This window comes from Perna viridis, chromosome 3 (assembly GCF_037379345.1).
Source record: "Perna viridis isolate PV_CMFRI_1.1 ecotype Kerala chromosome 3, ASM3737934v1, whole genome shotgun sequence".
NCBI lineage: Eukaryota > Metazoa > Mollusca > Bivalvia > Mytilida > Mytilidae > Perna > Perna viridis.
The window spans coordinates 55,881,731-55,900,718 of record NC_142447.1 but is presented as its reverse complement, the minus strand read 5'-3'; the positions used below and the strand labels follow the sequence as shown (position 1 = coordinate 55,900,718).

General features: G+C 32.8%; 2 protein-coding genes across 2 annotated transcripts in view; one reads left to right on the top strand and one right to left on the bottom strand.

The window, feature by feature from the left end:
- LOC148622990 (COMM domain-containing protein 10-like) overlaps nucleotides 1-2,241 on the bottom strand; it is a 38,284-nt gene extending 36,043 nt beyond the window's left edge. The window contains exon 1 of the mRNA XM_088573410.1: nucleotides 2,122-2,241. Within this exon, the coding sequence (XP_088429536.1) occupies nucleotides 2,122-2,150 (29 nt within the window). The 5' untranslated portion in view covers nucleotides 2,151-2,241. The remainder of the gene's footprint in view (nucleotides 1-2,121) is intronic.
- Nucleotides 2,232-9,122, top strand: LOC148622989 (GPN-loop GTPase 2-like). Its single transcript, XM_088573409.1, has 4 exons — nucleotides 2,232-2,302; nucleotides 5,266-5,899; nucleotides 6,848-6,946; nucleotides 7,610-9,122. The coding sequence occupies exons 2-4, from the start codon at nucleotides 5,285-5,287 to the stop codon at nucleotides 7,811-7,813; spliced, it is 918 nt and encodes a 305-aa protein (XP_088429535.1). The 5' UTR covers nucleotides 2,232-2,302; nucleotides 5,266-5,284; the 3' UTR covers nucleotides 7,814-9,122.
- Nucleotides 9,123-18,988: the final 9,866 nt, after the last annotated feature.

Sequence of the window (18,988 nt, the reverse complement as noted above, 5' to 3'; positions counted from 1 at the left end):
TATGTGTAGCTCATGTCTACAGTGGCAGAATTTTTCAAGGGCAAGACTCAAAAACACACCTATAAATCAATGCACTAGCTCTGTTTCACATGTAAATACCTTGATTGTTAATATGCTCCCACATGTACATAAGATTTCACGGACACCACTTGCATATGTACATGTTTTCTGGCATCTATACATTGTAGCTATATGTATGATATGATCTAAAATATATTTTTAGAGTTTTAAGAGGCTTTTAAATTAAAATTGTAATTGTAATCTACAATGATCACATATCTTTTCAGATTATTTGAACTGTTTTTAGTAAGATCTTGTAAATTCTAAAGTTTTAATATTTTAGAGTTTTTAAAAAGCCTTTAACTTTTTTATTTATTGATACATATTTTCAAAGATCATGAAATATTCATGTCTCAATGTGACGATATGCGTGAATTTTATACAATATGCATATATGTTATTGTTTTTATGGTATTATTCTTATTAAAATGTATCATTATATGTATTCTTTATTTCATAAAGTCCTAATAGCGAGCAATGCAAAGCAGTGTAAGCTCTACAGTTATTACGTGTACTTTCTAAATTTCCCTTAAGGTACTCAAATATACTAACGAAAAAAAAAGTCATGTCCCAAAAGTAACAAAAAGTGACTTTCCTTATGTAGAAAATTAATTTCCTTCAATCAAATAAATAAAAAAATATAGGTAAAGATTACATTTCAGTAAAAATAAATTAATCTTTTCTGATAGTTTTCAAGTCTTTTTCTTTTTTTAAACTTATTTAAAGAAGTGAATGTGATGTTTTTAAAAACTTCAGGAAACTGGTGGATGCACATACGTGTATCTCCGTTCCACTGTTGCTGTTGTCAAGAACCTAACCTGCCTTGGAAAATAATATAACTCTGATTGCATTATCTAAATCGAAGCATAGCTTTTCTAAGAGAGAAAGACAATCATTTTCTTGTTTGCCACTGTCAGTTGCGTCTGAATTTTGTTTACGTCACATGACGTGTAAAATATTCAAACCATCCGTGGAGAACTGTAATATTTCTAGTATCTGTACAAATTGATCTGACCAGCTAAAACTGAAAAGGATGTTACTAGAGATGCCTTTAATAAAAATTGTAAAGTATGGTAAAGTGCTACATAACTATCGACCATTTAAAAAGCGAAGGGAAAAGGGGAATGGGATTGGAATTTTGGAAAAAAAAAATTCACAGTCACTTGTTCCAAGCAGTTAAAAATTAGCTCCTTGCTCATTCATTAGTAAAAAAAATTTCCCCATTATTTAACAAGACAGATTTTCAAATAAAAATATTAATTTCGCCTGCTGTTAAAATTTAAATAGAAATATTGCACTTGTGAAATAAAAAATATATCATCCGATCCCCCTCCCTTTTTGTAATGTTTTTATTATTTTGACGAATCTGGCACAGACAGTACACATATGGTAAAGCTCTCAATGCTCCCTGATTTAGGCAATGCCTACTCCATATTATAACTTTTATTCAGAGCCTGCAAAATAGTAAAGTTAAATATAGTATACTGTTTTATCCCCATTCTGTAATCCCTTTAGGGATTCAGCTTCTGGAGCACTTTTTTGATTTGGCCAAGGGATTGAATAATATGGCATACAGAGGTTTTGGATTAGTTGGAAATATACTATGTTGAGCTTAAAACTTAAAAATTACCTGGAATGCAGGCAATTTAACCTTTGTTATTGTTTTGATGAAATAATCAGGTTTCAGTGTTGGCAATCTCTGACCCAAGCACATGCAATCAGTTCAATACAAAAAGGGATATTAAAAATACACTGAAACTAGTTATACATCAGAAAGAGGTAAAGACTGTTGTTCTGTGCTATAATTACATTGAAACCAAATACACGTCAAAAAGAAATGCTGTTCTCGCTTTTAGGCAATGCTTTATCCATATTAATTTAGTTGTCTGTTAAATCAACGATTTACAAGTCAGTGGCATTTTAATGTATGAAAAATGGATATTGGGAAGGGGCGTTTTCTTTCATCTTACATCTACGATCATTCAAAAATGTATCAGTAAAAAGACGAGAAAGGATACTTAGTCACGTGTTGCTTAATATTTGGTCAAGAATTAGTCTTACGCTGGTGTGGCAGTAAACATCAATGCCATAATCTTCTCATCTCATGGCAAATTATGAAAGAAATGAAAGTTGGTGTGCGTCTGATCGACACAGACGTGAATTTTAATTCTAATCACCAAAGCGCTTATGATGAAATCGAAAGTTAAGATTCCCCACAGGCACAATGCAGCAGTATTAATTGGTAGTAGATCTATACTTATGTATCTCTGTATTGTTGTGAAGTCTTTGCAGGTGTTGACAAAAATGATTGACAACACATGAGTCTGATTTTTTTATCATATGCCAGAGACTTCATACATAAATTACATGTATTACCAGGGGCAGGGAATAGTCACCCTAACTGGCCTAAGCAAAGTTAAGTAATGTTAACATTTGACATATACATATTGGGGGAAAGAGCAATTATTCATGATTTTAGCTCCACAAGTTTTGAAATTAACAAAGGGAACAAGATCTCGTACTTACTTAATTGACAATGACAACTTGACTTTAAATTATTACCAATAAAATAGTATCGTGAATATCGAAATAAAACCTTCTGTTTCATTATTCCATGATGTGTTAGCTTCATGTTCATACCACAATTTTCTTTCTTCCAAAACAAACAAAAAAGAAGTATTGAAAACAAGTTACCTACTCCCGACATTTATGAAATTGAAAATAATTAAAAATTAAATTCATTATTTTCACATTAACCTATCACTACTTTTTTTTATTTCATCAAAAGATGGAAAAGTAGTTTAATGAACGAATGGAAAGGTCAGGGAATCTTGATAATTTTATCGATAATCCGGCTAATTAACAAGTTACTTATCTCTTTAATTATAGGTCTCTTGAAGAAGGTGTTCTCAAAATACAAAATGTAATAAAATTTTCAAAATTTACCTGTAAAATTAATTTCCTTTTAATAGCTATCAGTAATTACAGCAGGGAACATTAATGTAATCAGTCAACTGCTAACTGTTAATATACAATGTACATGTAATTACAATGTATTTTTATATTAGAATTTCGCTTTTAAATACACATACAATGTATCATTAATTCTTTGTTTAACCAGTTTTAAATTTGAAGTGAGCTTACTATGATAATTAAGTAAGTAAGTCCAATGAATGAAGAAGTTTTGGTCCATGGATTTGAATTTTTGAATAATTTATAAATTTTATAGGATAATGTATTCTCATCAGAAAAAATGACAGGAAAATGACAATTTTCACTCGTAGCAAGTGAGCTTATTAAATTTTGCTTAAATTGATTGTGTAGTCTTTGTTCGATTCTTTTGAAATAAAATTGAAGGTTAAGATGGCAGAACCCCAACTAATATAGTAAGTAATATCCAATACAATTGGAACTACTCGGCCATTTCTGTTACACTAAGAAATAACCTCGGATGCAGGAAGGAGAATTTCATCTTGAAAAAATTGCCGGAATAGTAGTCATATGTGACTCAGTCATTCTATCCACCAGGTGGTACTATAAAATTTGATTAGATATCACTAGAAATAAAGAACAATAACTCTGTCAAGAATTTTGGTGTGAAGAGAGGGGTAAGAAAAAAATAATGGTCAAAATTTCAAACAGAAAAACTGATTTTAGAATCAGATCAGTCAAATTCTGGATGGATTCTTTTGCTTAGTGCATCTGAGGTTTTTCTTCTGTGTAATTAGAAAGGCTGAGAAGTTCTGATTGATATCCAATAATCATAGAATTGATTTTACCTTTCAACTCAACCTTGAACAATCTAGCTAGCTCTGCCAGACAAGCATCGGTGTACATGATTAAAATGGAGATGTACAAAATCCTCTCTCTTTTTTACTGTATCAAATTTGTCATCCAGAGGTCACATCATGGACTTCATTCCATAGAATGGAAACTGTCATGGCCCTCATGCAGGATTTTAATCAGAAATTATTTTTAAGTATTGTGTAAATATCTTTGCCCACAGGTACATAGATTATTTCCATAAATTACAATTTTCATGCTCTTTTCCACAATTTAATGGTCCTTGCAAAATTATACATCTTTTTGAAAAGTGTATAGTAATTGTATGTTTTAAATTTAAAAGCTGTTTTACTTTGAGGACATTGTTGATTTTTTTTTGCTTTCTTTTTCATATTCAATTTTTAGCTCACCTGGCCAAAGGCCATGTGAGCTATTGCCATCACTTGGCGTCTGTCGTCGTCATTAACAATTTTTCAAAACTCTTCTCCTCTGAAACTATTTGACCAATTGAAACCAAACTTGGTATGAATGTTCCTTGGGGTATCCTGCATAGAACTGATGTGGAGATTTTTGATCTGACGAAAAATATGGCCACCTTTACTAAAAATAAAATATGGGGTCAGACAGTAGTTTTCGCATATATCTCCAAAACGGTTAGGTTTAGCCAAATTCTGACGGGGTGAAAATGTTTAGCATGATGAGATCTATCTGCGGTCAAATTTTTATTTTGATCTATTAAGTCATGTTGGAGTTATTGCCCTTTTTCAACGTTTTTTGCTATTTTTTTTATGTTATTTCTTTCAAAAATCTTCTCCTTCTACTTGACCAATTTGAACCAAACTTGGTATGAATGTTCTTTGGGGTATCCTGTATAGAACTCATGTGGGGATTTTTGATCCGTCGAAAAGCATTAGCGCCGTTACTAAAGATAGAACATAGGGGTCAGACAGTAGTTTATCACATATATCTCCAAAATCGTTAGGTTTAGCCGAATTCTTTCAATAGCTGAATTGATCCTTATTTTTAGGATTACAAAAGTCTTCAGGCATAAAATTTGTCAGATGCCTTCTTATAAGAGTTATTGCCCTTGACAGGGGAAAATGACAGGTTTTTTTTTTTTATAGTTTTCAGCCAATGTCTTGAAAACTATGATAGCTTTAGACTTTCATTTACTGAAATGATCCTTATAATAAGTCCTTTCAAAGTTTTCTGGACTCAAAATTGTTGGACAGCTTGTTTAATTCATTGCCCTTGCAAGGCAAAATTAAACCAGGTGAGCGATTCAGGCTCCTGGGAGCCTCTTGTTCATAAAAATGGTAAATAAATCCCTGACAAGTGACTGAGGCTTTAAGAAAATAATTCCAATAGTTTGACTTGTTTCATTACATTCCTGTCAGCGAAAAATAAATTACTATATTTTAGGTTAAAAAAACCAGTTGAAATGAAGACCTTATTTGGACAGGTAGTGATAGGCCCTCCAGGTTCAGGAAAGACTACCTATTGTCATGGTATGTCACAGTTTCTGACCCAGCTTGGCAGAGATGTTGCTGTTATCAACCTAGATCCAGCTAATGACAGTCTTCCTTATAAATGTGATTTAGACATTTCTGACCTGGTTACCTTGGCAGATGTCATGAAAACATTGAAATTAGGACCAAATGGTGGACTGCTTTATTGTATGGAATACCTGGAGAAAAATATTGACTGGTTTGAAAGAGAGTTGAGGAAACTAGAGAACAAATACTTGATTTTTGATTTTCCTGGACAGGTTGAATTATATACACATCATAATTCTGTTAAAAATGTCCTCCAACATTTACAAAAATGGGACTGTCGCTTAGTAGCAGTTCACCTGGTTGATTCACACTACTGCAGTGATCCATCTAAGTTCATTTCTGTACTATTAACTTCATTATCTACCATGCTTCAGATTGAATTACCTCATGTCAATGTATTATCTAAGTGTGACGTGATAGAAAAATATGGCAAACTTTCATTCAACTTAGATTTCTACACAGAAGTTCTAGATCTTCACTACCTACTGGATGATTTTAAGGTACATGTATGTTAAGGTTATTACAATTTTATCAGAATCACACCAACAACTAACCAGTGTTTCATTTGACCTTAATTAATATGATTTTAGGCTTTGTCCATGAAGGATGGAGATATTTTTTTTCAAATAACATTTGGCTGTTGATAATATACGCCATTTAATAGAAAGATTTTTAGCCATTCATGTTTTTGAGCAACAACATACATAGGATGTCAGATGCTCCGTCCCTATGAAGACATGATCATTGACATAGGATGTCACAGACGCTTCGTCCCTATGTAGACATGATCATTGACATACATAGGATGTCACAGATGCTCCGTCCCTATGAAGACATGATCATTGACATACATAGGATGTCACAGATGCTTCGTCCCTATGAAGACATGATCATTGACATACATAGGATGTTAGAGACGCACCATCCCTTTGAAGACATGATCATTGACGAGCAAACAGTAGTTTTTATACATTTTCTTAAATACATTGAATTCAAACTTTTTTTCTACAAGTATACATGCTGTATCCATAATATAAAAAGTAGGCATTGATATTTTATGAAAAAAAAAGTTCAGGATTTTTTTGCTATTGATAAAGATTTATTTTTAAGTGCACTAAATGATTTTACCAAATGGTTAAACATAGCAGATTTTTATTTACCCATCATTTGTGTGTGCTTTATAACTTTGACTATCTTATACCTTTCTACACAAAGTAATATCCTGTGAAAGGTAGCATGTCTGTCTGTCTCTGGACAGTTTCCAGATGATTACTTGACAATGGATCAATGAAATTAAGAAATTTGTACAGTTGTTTCAAACTATGAAATACAGGTTTAATTAAATTTTCAGCAAAAACCAAAATGTAGTTTTCAAGTATGCCCCCCTTTTTACCATTATGTGGCTGGGTTTCACTTTCTTACCATTAATGCTCTATTTTTACCATTAGGAGAGTAAAGACCTAGAGAAGTATAAGAAATTAAATTCAGCTTTAGTTGATATTGTGGAGGAGTATAGTCTGGTATCCTTCGTACCTTTGTATGTACAGGTAGGTCTTGTCGATCTAGTGTGACAGGTTTAATTACCTGTAAAACATAGTTCTTATATATGCTGCATTTACTGAAGATTGTTGCTAATTTTGGTAACAGGGAATATCCCATTCTAATCAAACATTGTCAGTGTTGAGTTAGGACAGTTTAGTACCAGGGAATATCCCATTCCACTCAAACATTGTCAATGTTGAGTTAGGACAGTTGTTTTTTTTTCAGTGGAAGTATTGAAGGACTTTGCTGGTTCATCATACATGTATTTATAAGTTGTTTTCATACTTAATGACTTCAGAGGTATTTACTTTGATGGATTTTTGTATTTTCAGTGAAATTCATCTGCAAATTATGCTCTATGCATTTAGAATTTATCAGTACATGAAGTATCAGTGTAATTCACAAAGATCAGGGTTTTACAGACTATTTTCATAAAATACAGCCAAAAAATGGATGATCATTCTGTAGCATACTCAGGTCTATTAAATTCTCATTGTAGCATTGGTACACATTAAATACATGTACATGTATTTAAAAATATTATAATGAAAAATTGTCGGTCAAGAAGCAGAAACTATTGACCAGTATTGAAATTAGCTTGGAATTCTTTTAATTTTTGTGAAGGTCACTTATTCTGGGGTATAATGATCCTATATATTGACTTCCAGGAAAAGGAAAGTATGATGCGTGTATTACAGCAAGTAGATAAAGCCAATGGTTATGTGTTTGGTGATACAGAGGAAAGGAATATACAGACATTATTATCCTGTGCTGTTGGGGCTGAGTTTGAATATGATAAAATCAAAGATATTAGAGAAAGGTTCATGGACAATGATAGCATGGAAGCAGAGTATATCAACAGTGACAGTTGAAAGACAAGTTACATGCATTTTAGAGTACTTTATAAAGCACATTTTTTAATAGATGCCATGCATACATTTGATATCTTTAAAATATATTAGGAGTAAAGAGTTCTTTTAGGTAAGGTTACCCAGAAATCATCCAAATTTCTAATCCAAGAGAACCTGTGGCTACTATTCAGGCTTACCATACTTAACACCTGCAACAAGCAAAAACATCTAAAGATGTGTTGAAAATCCAAAACAAAGGAAACACACACAAATAGTTACATCATAAATACTTTGAAAGACCAACAGAAAATTAAAATATTTGCCCTTATAATTCAACACATCATCTATCTTTCCAGTATTTCTTTTCAATAGTATTTCAAATAACAAATATACTACAGTTCTAAATTCAGAACATTATTTGCATCTTTTGTTTGTTTTCATCTGGGCAGAGTTCTCACTTTATGTGTGAAAAAAAACGGGGGTATGTTAATTTCCTATTCATTCACACGTCAATATTAATTTAATAATTACCCAAATACATTTGCACATGTGCAAAAGTAAATTTACAAGTGAGTAATATCTGTTGACAAATGTGCACCAGTGTGTTTATTTACATATGTGCAAATTTGGTCTTGAGAATGGGGCTTGATTCTACTTTATCCCCATCAGTGAAAATGTTTTGTACACAAGATTATGAATGAAAATGTTTTCAATACTTTTAAAGTTACTATGTTCATGTTGTTTTTTTTTCATTTCTATTGTATGACTTAAAAACATCTATTAATTAATCTAAACACATACAGCCATAATACAATAACTTAAATCTCATCTAGTTCTATAGTTGGAAAGACAGTGAAATAGTGTTCTTATGTAGGTATTGTATATTATTCTTTGGGGAAGAATTCATAAGTTGGTAAAACTTGTGTCCTATCCCTTTTGTGAATAAAATTGTTGCAAACTAAACTGCAAAACAAAACAAAAAATGGTTGATTATTTTTGTGCAGATTTCTTCAATTCCATACTTAGATATATTGACTTTTGTAACATGATTGATAATAGTATATTTCCTAAACAAATAAATAACCATTGATTTCTTTGCAAAACCCTAAGTTTGGATACAGAGGTGAATGATGTCTCTATTCAATTTTAACACAGACCTTTCATACCATGAGAGGATGGAAGTTGTGGTCTGATCTTACTCCGGGAATGTGCATTATAGATAATGAAATGTTATATTATGACCATTTTGATGTAGCATGATACTGATTTATCCACATGGTTTATGTTGATGTCAGTATTAACTTTAAAAGGTAATAAAAGGATAAACATTTCTATTTGTATCATTTTTAACTTTTTTTACTTTATAAGCTCACCTGGGCAAAGGCCGTTAGATTAAGCCAACTTCCTCCAGGGTAAAAGTGATGAGATCTATTTGTGGTAAAGTTTTTGTTTTAAGTACTTCTCCATCTAAGAATCAGGCCAAATGTATATAAGGTGTGGCACATGAAGGAAAAAAAAATGCAGAGATTATATTGCATTATCCAATTAATGATATCTGATAACCACCAGAAATAACATCAAAGTGTTTGTAAAATTTGCCCTTTTAAGATATTGATAGGTTAAATTTAGTTGAAATATAATGGAAAAATGGCGGGAAAAATTTCCAGTACTTTTTCCTTATATAAGCAGTCAAAAAATATCTAGGTCATGGATACTTCAGAATAAATTTAAGAAGTTGATCATTTGTATTGTAGATGTATTGAATATATCTGAGGAAAAAAAGACCAAATTGAGAAATATGGTGTGCCACCCATTGCGTGATCTGATCAGAAAGAAAGAATATGGTTTGGCTAGGTCCTTCAATCTCAGTTTCTCTACATAGATGACGTATTATCTTTAAACAATCCTAATTTCAGGGATTTGATACATCGCATGTACCCAAAAGAACTTGAGATAATAGATACTACATACACTGTGAAGTCAACCTCATATCTTGACCTACACTTAGAAATCGATGGTAAAGGAAAACTATTGACCAAACTGTACGACAAATGAGATGACTTTTCATTCAGAATTGTCAACTTTCCTTTCATCTGTGGCTACATCCCTTCGGCACCTGTGTATGGAGTGTTCATATCACAACTCATATGTTATGCCAGAGCTTGCCAAAACTACGCAGACTTTTTGTATCGCGCTAGAACTCTAACAAATAGACTTCTGGAATAGGGTTATGTTGCTACAAGATTGAAGTCGTCACTACAGAAGTTTTATGGTCGTCATCATGAATCGTGGATCATTATGATGTATCCATCTGCACCATGAAAACTGATTTATTTAACGGGGCATAGTTTTCCTTTCCTAGTTTGTCTACCTCGGACTCGACTTTTTATGAGCAACTTGGCGGATGTTTCTAGAAAAGCAGAGGACGCTTACCCTACCGGTACACCTGGTCCTTGCTCCCAGTTTTTAGTGGAGTCTGAGTTGCTCATTTGCTTTTGTTATTTTGTATGTATGATTTTAGTTACTTTATGTTCTTTGTTGTATATGTCTGTTTTCCATGTCTGGTCTTTGTCCCTGGATTACATTTTTTGATTACCGCTATAACCTTGGTTCCCTTGATTACTCTTACACAGAATGGTACTTAATCTGTTCCGCCATGTTGGAGTTTTAGCCCCTTTTGCCATTTTTGCCATATTTTTAATGTTATTTCATTTAAAAAATTTCTCCTCTGAAACTACATGACCAATTAGAACTAAACTTAGTATGAAAAATCCTTAGGGTTTTCTGCATAGATCTGATGTGGGGATTTTTGATCCATTTAAAAAATGTATGGCAGTGGTTACTAAAAATAGAACAAAGGGGTCAGAATTTTTTCTCATACTTCTCCAAAACTGTCAGGTTTAGCCAAATTCTTTCAATTGCCGAAATGATCCTTATTATAATACCTCCAATAAGTCTCCAAAGGTCGATATTGTCTGACAACTCCGGAGTTATTGTTATTGCCCTTGGAAGGCAAACAATGATGTTTTCGCAGTTTTAAGCTAATATCTTGAAAACTATATTAGATAGAAAGATACTTTCAGTTGATGAAATGATCCTTATATTAAATCCTACCAACATCTTCATTGAGTCAAGAATGTCAGACAGCTCCTTGTTCGAGGTATTGCCTTAGAAAGGCCAAAATTTAACTAGGTGAGCAATTAGGCTCCTGGGAGCCTCTTGTTTTAAATTGCTGTGATATTCCAGATATCAGGTTTCTAAATATTAGTAGATATTGACTTGATTTTTAGACAGTAAAACATTGTAATTCTCTCTACTGATTTTTAAAGAAAGATTTGTACATTCATTCATAACTTTATTTCCTCTTACAAGAGCTATAATAAATGACGATACAAACAATTATGTATACATATGCAGATAAACAGAAAATATAAGTTTCATAAAGTGATTCCTGCGTTAGCGTATTTACATTCCGGCCCTCAAGAGTTTATTGTAGTGACTTAGGCATTGAACGGTATGTAAGTGGCAAAGTCTCGTAAAGTCATAAGGGTCAACGTATCAAATACATGTACCACATTTTATCCAGGTAGTGTTACGAACAGGTGTATTCATATAATTCGATAAATACAAATAGCGGAAAATTTTTAATTAGTAGGTTCCAAAATATATCAAATCGGAAGCGTTGCTGGAGAATTGCATATCGCATGAACATATACGTCATTGAACATACGGTTACATAATACACATAATCCTGCTGTAATATTTTTTGGATCTGTAAGAAGTTTAATCACAAAATAATATTTTCTAATATCATACTTTGTTTTGGCTAAATTCCAGAACGGGGCTAATTCAACACAGTCTATTACGTATACGCTTTTAAATCTTCGAAAGTCATCATCGACATTTGTTCGATGGTCCCATTTGTCATCTTGTACAGTGGAGATCGAATTGTCTACCATTTTTTCCATTCAGTTTTTTTGCTGGGAGTATACCAGTAATAGTCCTTTAGGTAACCATGAAGTTCGTAATCGAATATTATATCCCATATATCCGGCACAAAACCAAGACGGGTGCGATCAGTCAGCTAAATAAGAACAGCATGATATCAGTTTTTGGAGAAACAGTAGTTTCTTTTTTTTCTATGGAAACAGTGATCGGACGTAGTCCTAATAGACTCTCACACATATATCGTGTCATCGGTTTCAAATCCAGAATTTGCTTCGTTATGAAATGTTGGAAACAGTTCAGAATACATATTTCTGAAGATTTAATGTTAGTCCATCTGTCACAACCATGGAATACAGAAGGTAACACTACGGAATTGTAGACTATAACCATGACTTTCGGATTTACAGATTTATCGTCAAGTTTATATAATGCAAAGAAGGCATTACGCCCCTCCGACATTCGTTTGATATGATACGTTCGACCGATTTAAATGTACAGTTAATTTGAACTCCCAAGTGAATGTAATCATCTTGTACAGGAATCAAGACGCCACATATTTTCCAAGGATATATGATTTTTTGGTTGCGGGGATATTTCGAAAATTGTAAAACTGCTGATTTCTCATCATTAAAATGGAACCGCCATTTTTTCATGTACATTTAACATCTCTAACTAACTCTAGACTAACGCAGGAGACATCTGCTAATGCAGGGCAACAACTAACAGCATTATATTCCACTGTAATATTGTTTAAGTTTTCTAATTTAGATAACATTTTATCTATAAATATTAAATAAAGGAAACCTGACAAGACACCCCCTTGCCTTACCCCTGTTGAAACCGGAAAAAGGGTGAACATGACTGGTTAGCAATTATAGCACTAAATGTATCAGTATGTATATCAATTATAATTGATCAAATTTTGTTGGTTATGCCAAATGTCAAACGCTTGCTTGCTATCTAAAAATGCAACATACACTTTACCTAATTGTTCAACATTGTAAAAAATAGTTACATGCAGATTAAATGAGGCAGTGGAACAGCCCAGGTGTTTTTGAAATCCCTGCTGTTGGGGGTTTGTAAAATGTATACTAAGAATAACGGACGTAGTACGGTTTTTAAGTAAACTCTCAGATAACTTTTATACAACGGACAATAAGCTAACGGGTCTATAACTTTCGGGCGCGGTTTTGGTTTTAGAACCACCTTTGTAGATCGGTACTATCAGTCCGAGTTTCCATCGTTTTGGTATTCGACCATCGAAAATAATGCGATTAAGCAATGTTCGTAAGAATTGGACCATTTTATTTCCGTCGAATTTTAAATGTTCATTTTGGACTCTGTTATGCCCTGGGGCCTTTTTAAGCTTTAAATTTGATATTACTTAGCAGACTTCTTCTTCTGTTATTACACCACCAGGTAAGTCTTTAAATTTGTCGCAAGATGTTAGCAAATATTATACAAAATAACAGTTCCAGATTTTTTTTTCAAGACTTACAAATAAATATTGAGCTCATACTTTGTAATGGGAGTGAATCTTGATACTTTACAGATGTCCTGTTGATTTAATATGAAATAGTGGACCTTGACTTTGGAAAATGTCTAAGTAATATAACTTTCAGGATTTTTTATACAACCAAAAAAAATTGTGGTCGTATAATGTTATGGAGCTGTCGTCGTCTGGGGATACTTCGTTTCCGTGCGATAACTGCAGTTTCGGTTGACCTGAAATTGTGATATGATTTTACTTACCTCTAAGGAAGGTTCCTATTTAATATAGACAATGTAGCCCCTACCATTTAAAAAAAAGGTAAAAAAAGTTGTTCTTTTAAACCCAAGTAGAATGTTTGTTTTTCTGTATCACTGGAAACTTCCCTATTACATTGTATTTCTGAACACAACACAAAAATATAGTCCAAATACAATTCCTTTAAGATTATTCAATACCTCTTTTATAACCAGTAAATATGTTTCTTGCAATTATTCAGTTCAATAATCTATTATTTCTGCAAGTTGAATCAAGATCTAGTCTTCATATCAACTGAAGACTTGAGGGACTCCTTTTTGGTCTTGAAAGATATAGTAATTAATTTGCATTTAGGAAATTCTTGCAGTAATGTGTCAAGAAGCATAAAATGTGTTGAGCATGTTCCATTTAACATACTTATTTGTCAAATTCTCCATCCTATCATTAACTATCATTATTATTAATAAACTAAACAGGAACTAAAGAACTGTGATTTTAAACGAGTAAAATTGGCGGGAAAATTCAAATTGATAAATGTGTCAAGTTTTTAGAAATCTTATGTTCATCAAGGAAATTATTTTCTTAAACAAAAATTAGTTTTATTTGAGTACATTGTATAATAAATAAACTGTTACTATAGTATTTTTTGGACAGTTTTAAAAATTAATGGAACAAAGTGTGTGTGTGTGTGTGTGTGTGTGTGTGTGTGTGTGTGTGAAGTTGGATCAGAAGTATGGATTGACATTCAGTTTATACATAGTAGGGAAGAAACAGTTCTTGATATTAGTTATGAAAAATGCAAATGTATGGTCACAATTTTATTTTACACCATATAATCTTCGAAATTTTATCCATGCTACAATTTTCACAAGAATCCCACAACACAACTCCAGTGCTGACAGCACTTTGATTAATTCTGGTATACAAATGTATCAGCAGATTTTATTTGTTTTGGACCGTTTTCAAGTTAAAGGAGGTCAAAGTTGGGAACACCCAAAAAATTCAACTTTTTTTATTTTGGGTCCGATTTCGAATTGTTTTATTGGCTTCCTCATTAAAATCCCTGTCTGTGTTTTTCAATCAGATTTTAAACATCTCTTACTGTTTTCTAGTTACAATGGGTCAAAGGGGCCACACCTGAAAAAAATCCACTTTTTAATTTTTTGCCAGATTTAGAAATCTTTTATTTAATTTTAAATTTTGTGCTATATAGTGTCCAAATCATTTGATATGTTCATAATGAATTGTAAGTCCTTATGCTAAAGTGTGTCAAAAACTAATAGTGTGTCCACACTTGCCCTAATTGTTCAGGGTTTGACCACTGCGTTCGGCGATGCTTTTTATTTTCTATTCATTTACTTTGCTATGCAAAGACCAAATATTTTTTGTGGTTTTTCTTTGCTGATTTTTTTTAAAATTACACCAGGGAAACAATGATTAAGTCTGTTCGCCTGTCCACATAACTTTTATTAGATAAAAGCTCTATAGATTTTGTAGAAATTTGGGAAGACGGTTATGTGTGCATCATTTGTAAATGTGCATGATAAATCATTATTATCTAATGTTCTATGTTGTACAGCAACTTTATGTGGAGAATTATCGAGAGCTTTTGTAATTTATTCAAGTTTAGAAATACATATTTTAAATTAATAATTCATAGGGGGCGTTCCCTGCATACGCCACTATAATTTAAAAAGGGATCTTGGATGAAATATCTTGCCTTGCTTCACATGGCACGCCCCTCCTTAACCAGTCGCTGTCCTTTCTATTCTGATCTGTGTTCCTTTAAGCACGTTGACCATAACCTCTGACCTTGTTAAATGGAGTACCTCAAGGTCTGTAACAACTGAAAGTATGATATGTTTACATACATGGAATAGACTTGGTGGTTGTCAACTTTTAGCTCGACATAATTTTTAGGGATGAAGGTTGAATAACAATGACTTAAAACTTCATGTTTGTATAATTTTATTACATGTACTAGTGAATATGTTCATACTGAAACCAAACAAAGACTTGGCTACCAACTACTCATCAAACCAAACAAAGACTTGGCTACCAACTACTCATCAAAATAAACAAATACTTGGCTACCAACTTAATTCTCATCAAATTCAGTAGCGGATCCAGAGTTTTAGGTAGGAGGGGGGAGGCAAAAAAATTTCTTGACAGGATCATGAAGAGTGATCCAAATTAGCTAGGGAGAGTTGGGGCATGTCCCCAAGACAATTTTAAAATATTAAACCTTAAATCCTGCATTCTGAGGATATTTTTTTTCTAAATTTTTCAAATTTTTATCTAATTTTTCAACAGTTTTTAAAAATTGAAATTTTCTAAGGGGGGCCAAGGCCCCACCTCCACTGGATCCGTCACTGAAATTACACAAAGACTTTGCCACCAATTTCTCATTAAATGAAACAAAGACTTGGCCACCAACTTCTCATCAAATTACACAAAGACTTGGCCATCAACTTCTCATCAAACTTAACAAAGACTTGGCCACCAACTACTCATCAAATCAACTGAAATTATAAAATACTAAAAAGATTTTGGAAATGTGTAATGCGTAAGCTAATGTGAAAAAAAAAAACATTTTGGCAGTTTATTTCCTCTATAGAAGTTATGATTACATGTCAACTTCTAGAGAACAAATGGTAAAATAGCATTTTGTTAGTAGAACACGGTTTTCACCGGTTCTCATATTGAAAATTGGGGCCAATAAGAACAATAAAAGTATACCAGTTAAAGCATGACATGTACATGATCTATGGTGTCTAATGGGATGTCTTTAACAGGAACCTATTGCAGGTGTTTTTATTCAGGATTTGACGTCCTCTTTTTCTTTTCCGTGACCTAAATTATACCTACTAATCATATAAAACAAATAATTTACTATTCAATCTGTGCGGTTTTTGTTGTTAATTTTATGTGATTAGAGTTATCTATCTTCCCTTGCATTATATAGCAATTTATTTCTTGGTAATTTCATTTGAATCATTTTTCACTTGTCTCAAGTGAGTTGTATTTTATTTGAACGCACGCAAAAAGATTATTTTCACTTAATTGTTTATTTCACAGCTCATTTTAATCTTACAATCGCGGTAATCAAATAATAATGACTTTCATGTTACGACCATCTTAGCTACTCCTTATGGAGAAATTATTTCCATCAAAAGTCGAATAGTAAATCAGATAGCAGAATTACTGCAGTTATTCACTCGATTTTCCTCAATATTTTCATTTGAATAATCACCCTACTAAAATCAACAGAAATCTCGAAGGAATATTTGTGATTTTGTTGGATAATTTTACTGTGCCAAAGCGATGCAGTGTTTAATCAAAAGTAACATGACCAAATAAGTATAGTTATATCTTATTTTCTAGGGGACACATTTAATTGCTCAACTCAGATCATGACATGAACATTGTAATGGTTCTTGTGATTATAAGGAAAACGTAAAAATATTTACGACCCCTAATCTGCATCATAATTTATCATCCCTTAAACAAAGCTTGCATGATTCGTTAACATGGACAATAAAACCAAATCAGTTGATTTAAGTCGAAAACGTTCGTGTTAAACAATTTATAATAATATTTATTTCTACATCTTTTTATAGGCTATCCTATGCCATCTGGTTTCTATAAATAATATAAAAAAATCAGGAAAAACAAACTAAACAAGGAATTATTATATTATTATATTTGGGTATTATATTATATTATACTATTATATTCGAATTTAGAAAATGTGTAAAACTATTTGTAAATTTAACCCTCGCTAATGACATAACTAATGGATTATGTTAGTTAGAGAACAAATAGACAATTTTTTACCCCTCCGTTAGCCATTACGTCGTGACTATGTTATTTTTTTCCCTATTTTATTAAATTCAAATAAGGTTTTCACGTGAAACCTCATGTTTGATTATTAAAATTCGTTGAATTGTGTATGGTTGAAATGTGCTAAACGAGGTGTTAACATGTAACTTAACTTCCTATAATATTTCATCAAAATCCGTTGAGCGGTTATATGAAATGTGGCGGTGTAACGAACGGACGAACAAGTAGATTCCTTTAAACCTCACAAACAGAGATTTAACAAAATTCTTTCTGCATGCGAAATTCGATTTACTTTCAACCAATGGTTTAGAAGTTAGTGCCAATTTAAATTTTGCTTTTGCAATTTATAAAACATCTTTAATGAATTTTAGTGTCAAGTTTTGTTACCACATTTACTTTGTGAGCATACTCTCCCACGGTTTAGGCTTTCCGATCGTATCAAGCTACATAGTAAGTAATATTTCATTTTCCAACGATGTTAGAACTGTCAAATTTGCGATGCAAATTTTTTGTCGTTTCCTCCGCGGGACTCGAACTCGTACCACTGTGACATCTATGGCAACACCGCCTGCACTAAGTCCAGCGCCCTAGACCACTCGGCCAGCTAGGCTAAATAAAATGACCGGGTCATTCTTCCTCGTAGGATTAATCTAGGGCTGTAACTTACTACACGATGTATGGTAGTACGGAACAGTTCATTTCAGATGTTATTATGTAGGATAGAGGATCAAATTAATGATGCATGTCACAACAAATCAATATTATACAAACGTCTCAAAATGTGACGACTCTATTCGCTACACTGCTCCATCCTCCCTGTATCAATTTGATCCGATGGAGCAGTGCAGCGAATAGAGTCGTCACATTCTGAGACGTTTACAAGAAACCGCCTTTTACTTCGCCAAAATTTGCCAAATACTTAAAACTGAGTGTTATTTTCTCGTTGCTTTACACGACTCACGACTGACACGACTTAAATAGCAGTCTTCATAAAAAATCAGACAGAATTCATGCATCTTAAAACCCCACATACAGAAATAATAACAGACCATAAAACCAGTCTTGGTTTGTCAATTGGTTGTTGATCTTTCGAGATAAAACCATATTGTTTGTCATGAAATTAGCACTGTGCAAGAGTTATCGTCCTTGATTTGGTCGATTTTAGTGAGAGATGAATGTACGTTTTTTTTCTAGAAAAAATACAGATCTGAATACAGAAAGGTCTAGCGTAAATTTAGCATATGTAGACCGAATAAGCATCTTTTGTTCGGTGGTCATAGTTTTCCTTTTCTCTTTTGTCTACCCTCAACTTGACTCTTTATGAGCAACTCGGTGGTTGTTTCTAGAAAAGCAAAGGAAGCTTACCCTACCGATGCACCTGGTCCATACTCCCAGTTTTTAGTGGCGTCCGAGTTGCTCATTTACTTTTGTTACTTTGTATGTATTATTTTGGTTATTTTATGTTCTTTGTTGTGTTTGTCTGTTTTCCATGTGGTCTATATCCCTGGATTACATTCTTTTGATTTCCGCTAGAATCTTGGTTTTCTTGATTACTCTTTGACATCACCTCTACCATAGGCAGTTCTTAATTTTATATGAACTGGTACTTAAAATTACAAACAGGTTAACGTTGTCGAAAGTCCACTTGAAGCTTACAA

Excerpts from the sequence above, each read along its gene's own strand:
- LOC148622989 (XM_088573409.1), top strand. The coding sequence starts at position 5,285 with ATGAAGACCTTATTTGGACAGGTAGTGATAGGCCCTCCAGGTTCAGGA. Across the intron at positions 5,900-6,847 it reads ACCTACTGGATGATTTTAAG|GAGAGTAAAGACCTAGAGAA; the intron begins GTACATGTATGT and ends TTTTACCATTAG. Across the intron at positions 6,947-7,609 it reads TCGTACCTTTGTATGTACAG|GAAAAGGAAAGTATGATGCG; the intron begins GTAGGTCTTGTC and ends ATTGACTTCCAG.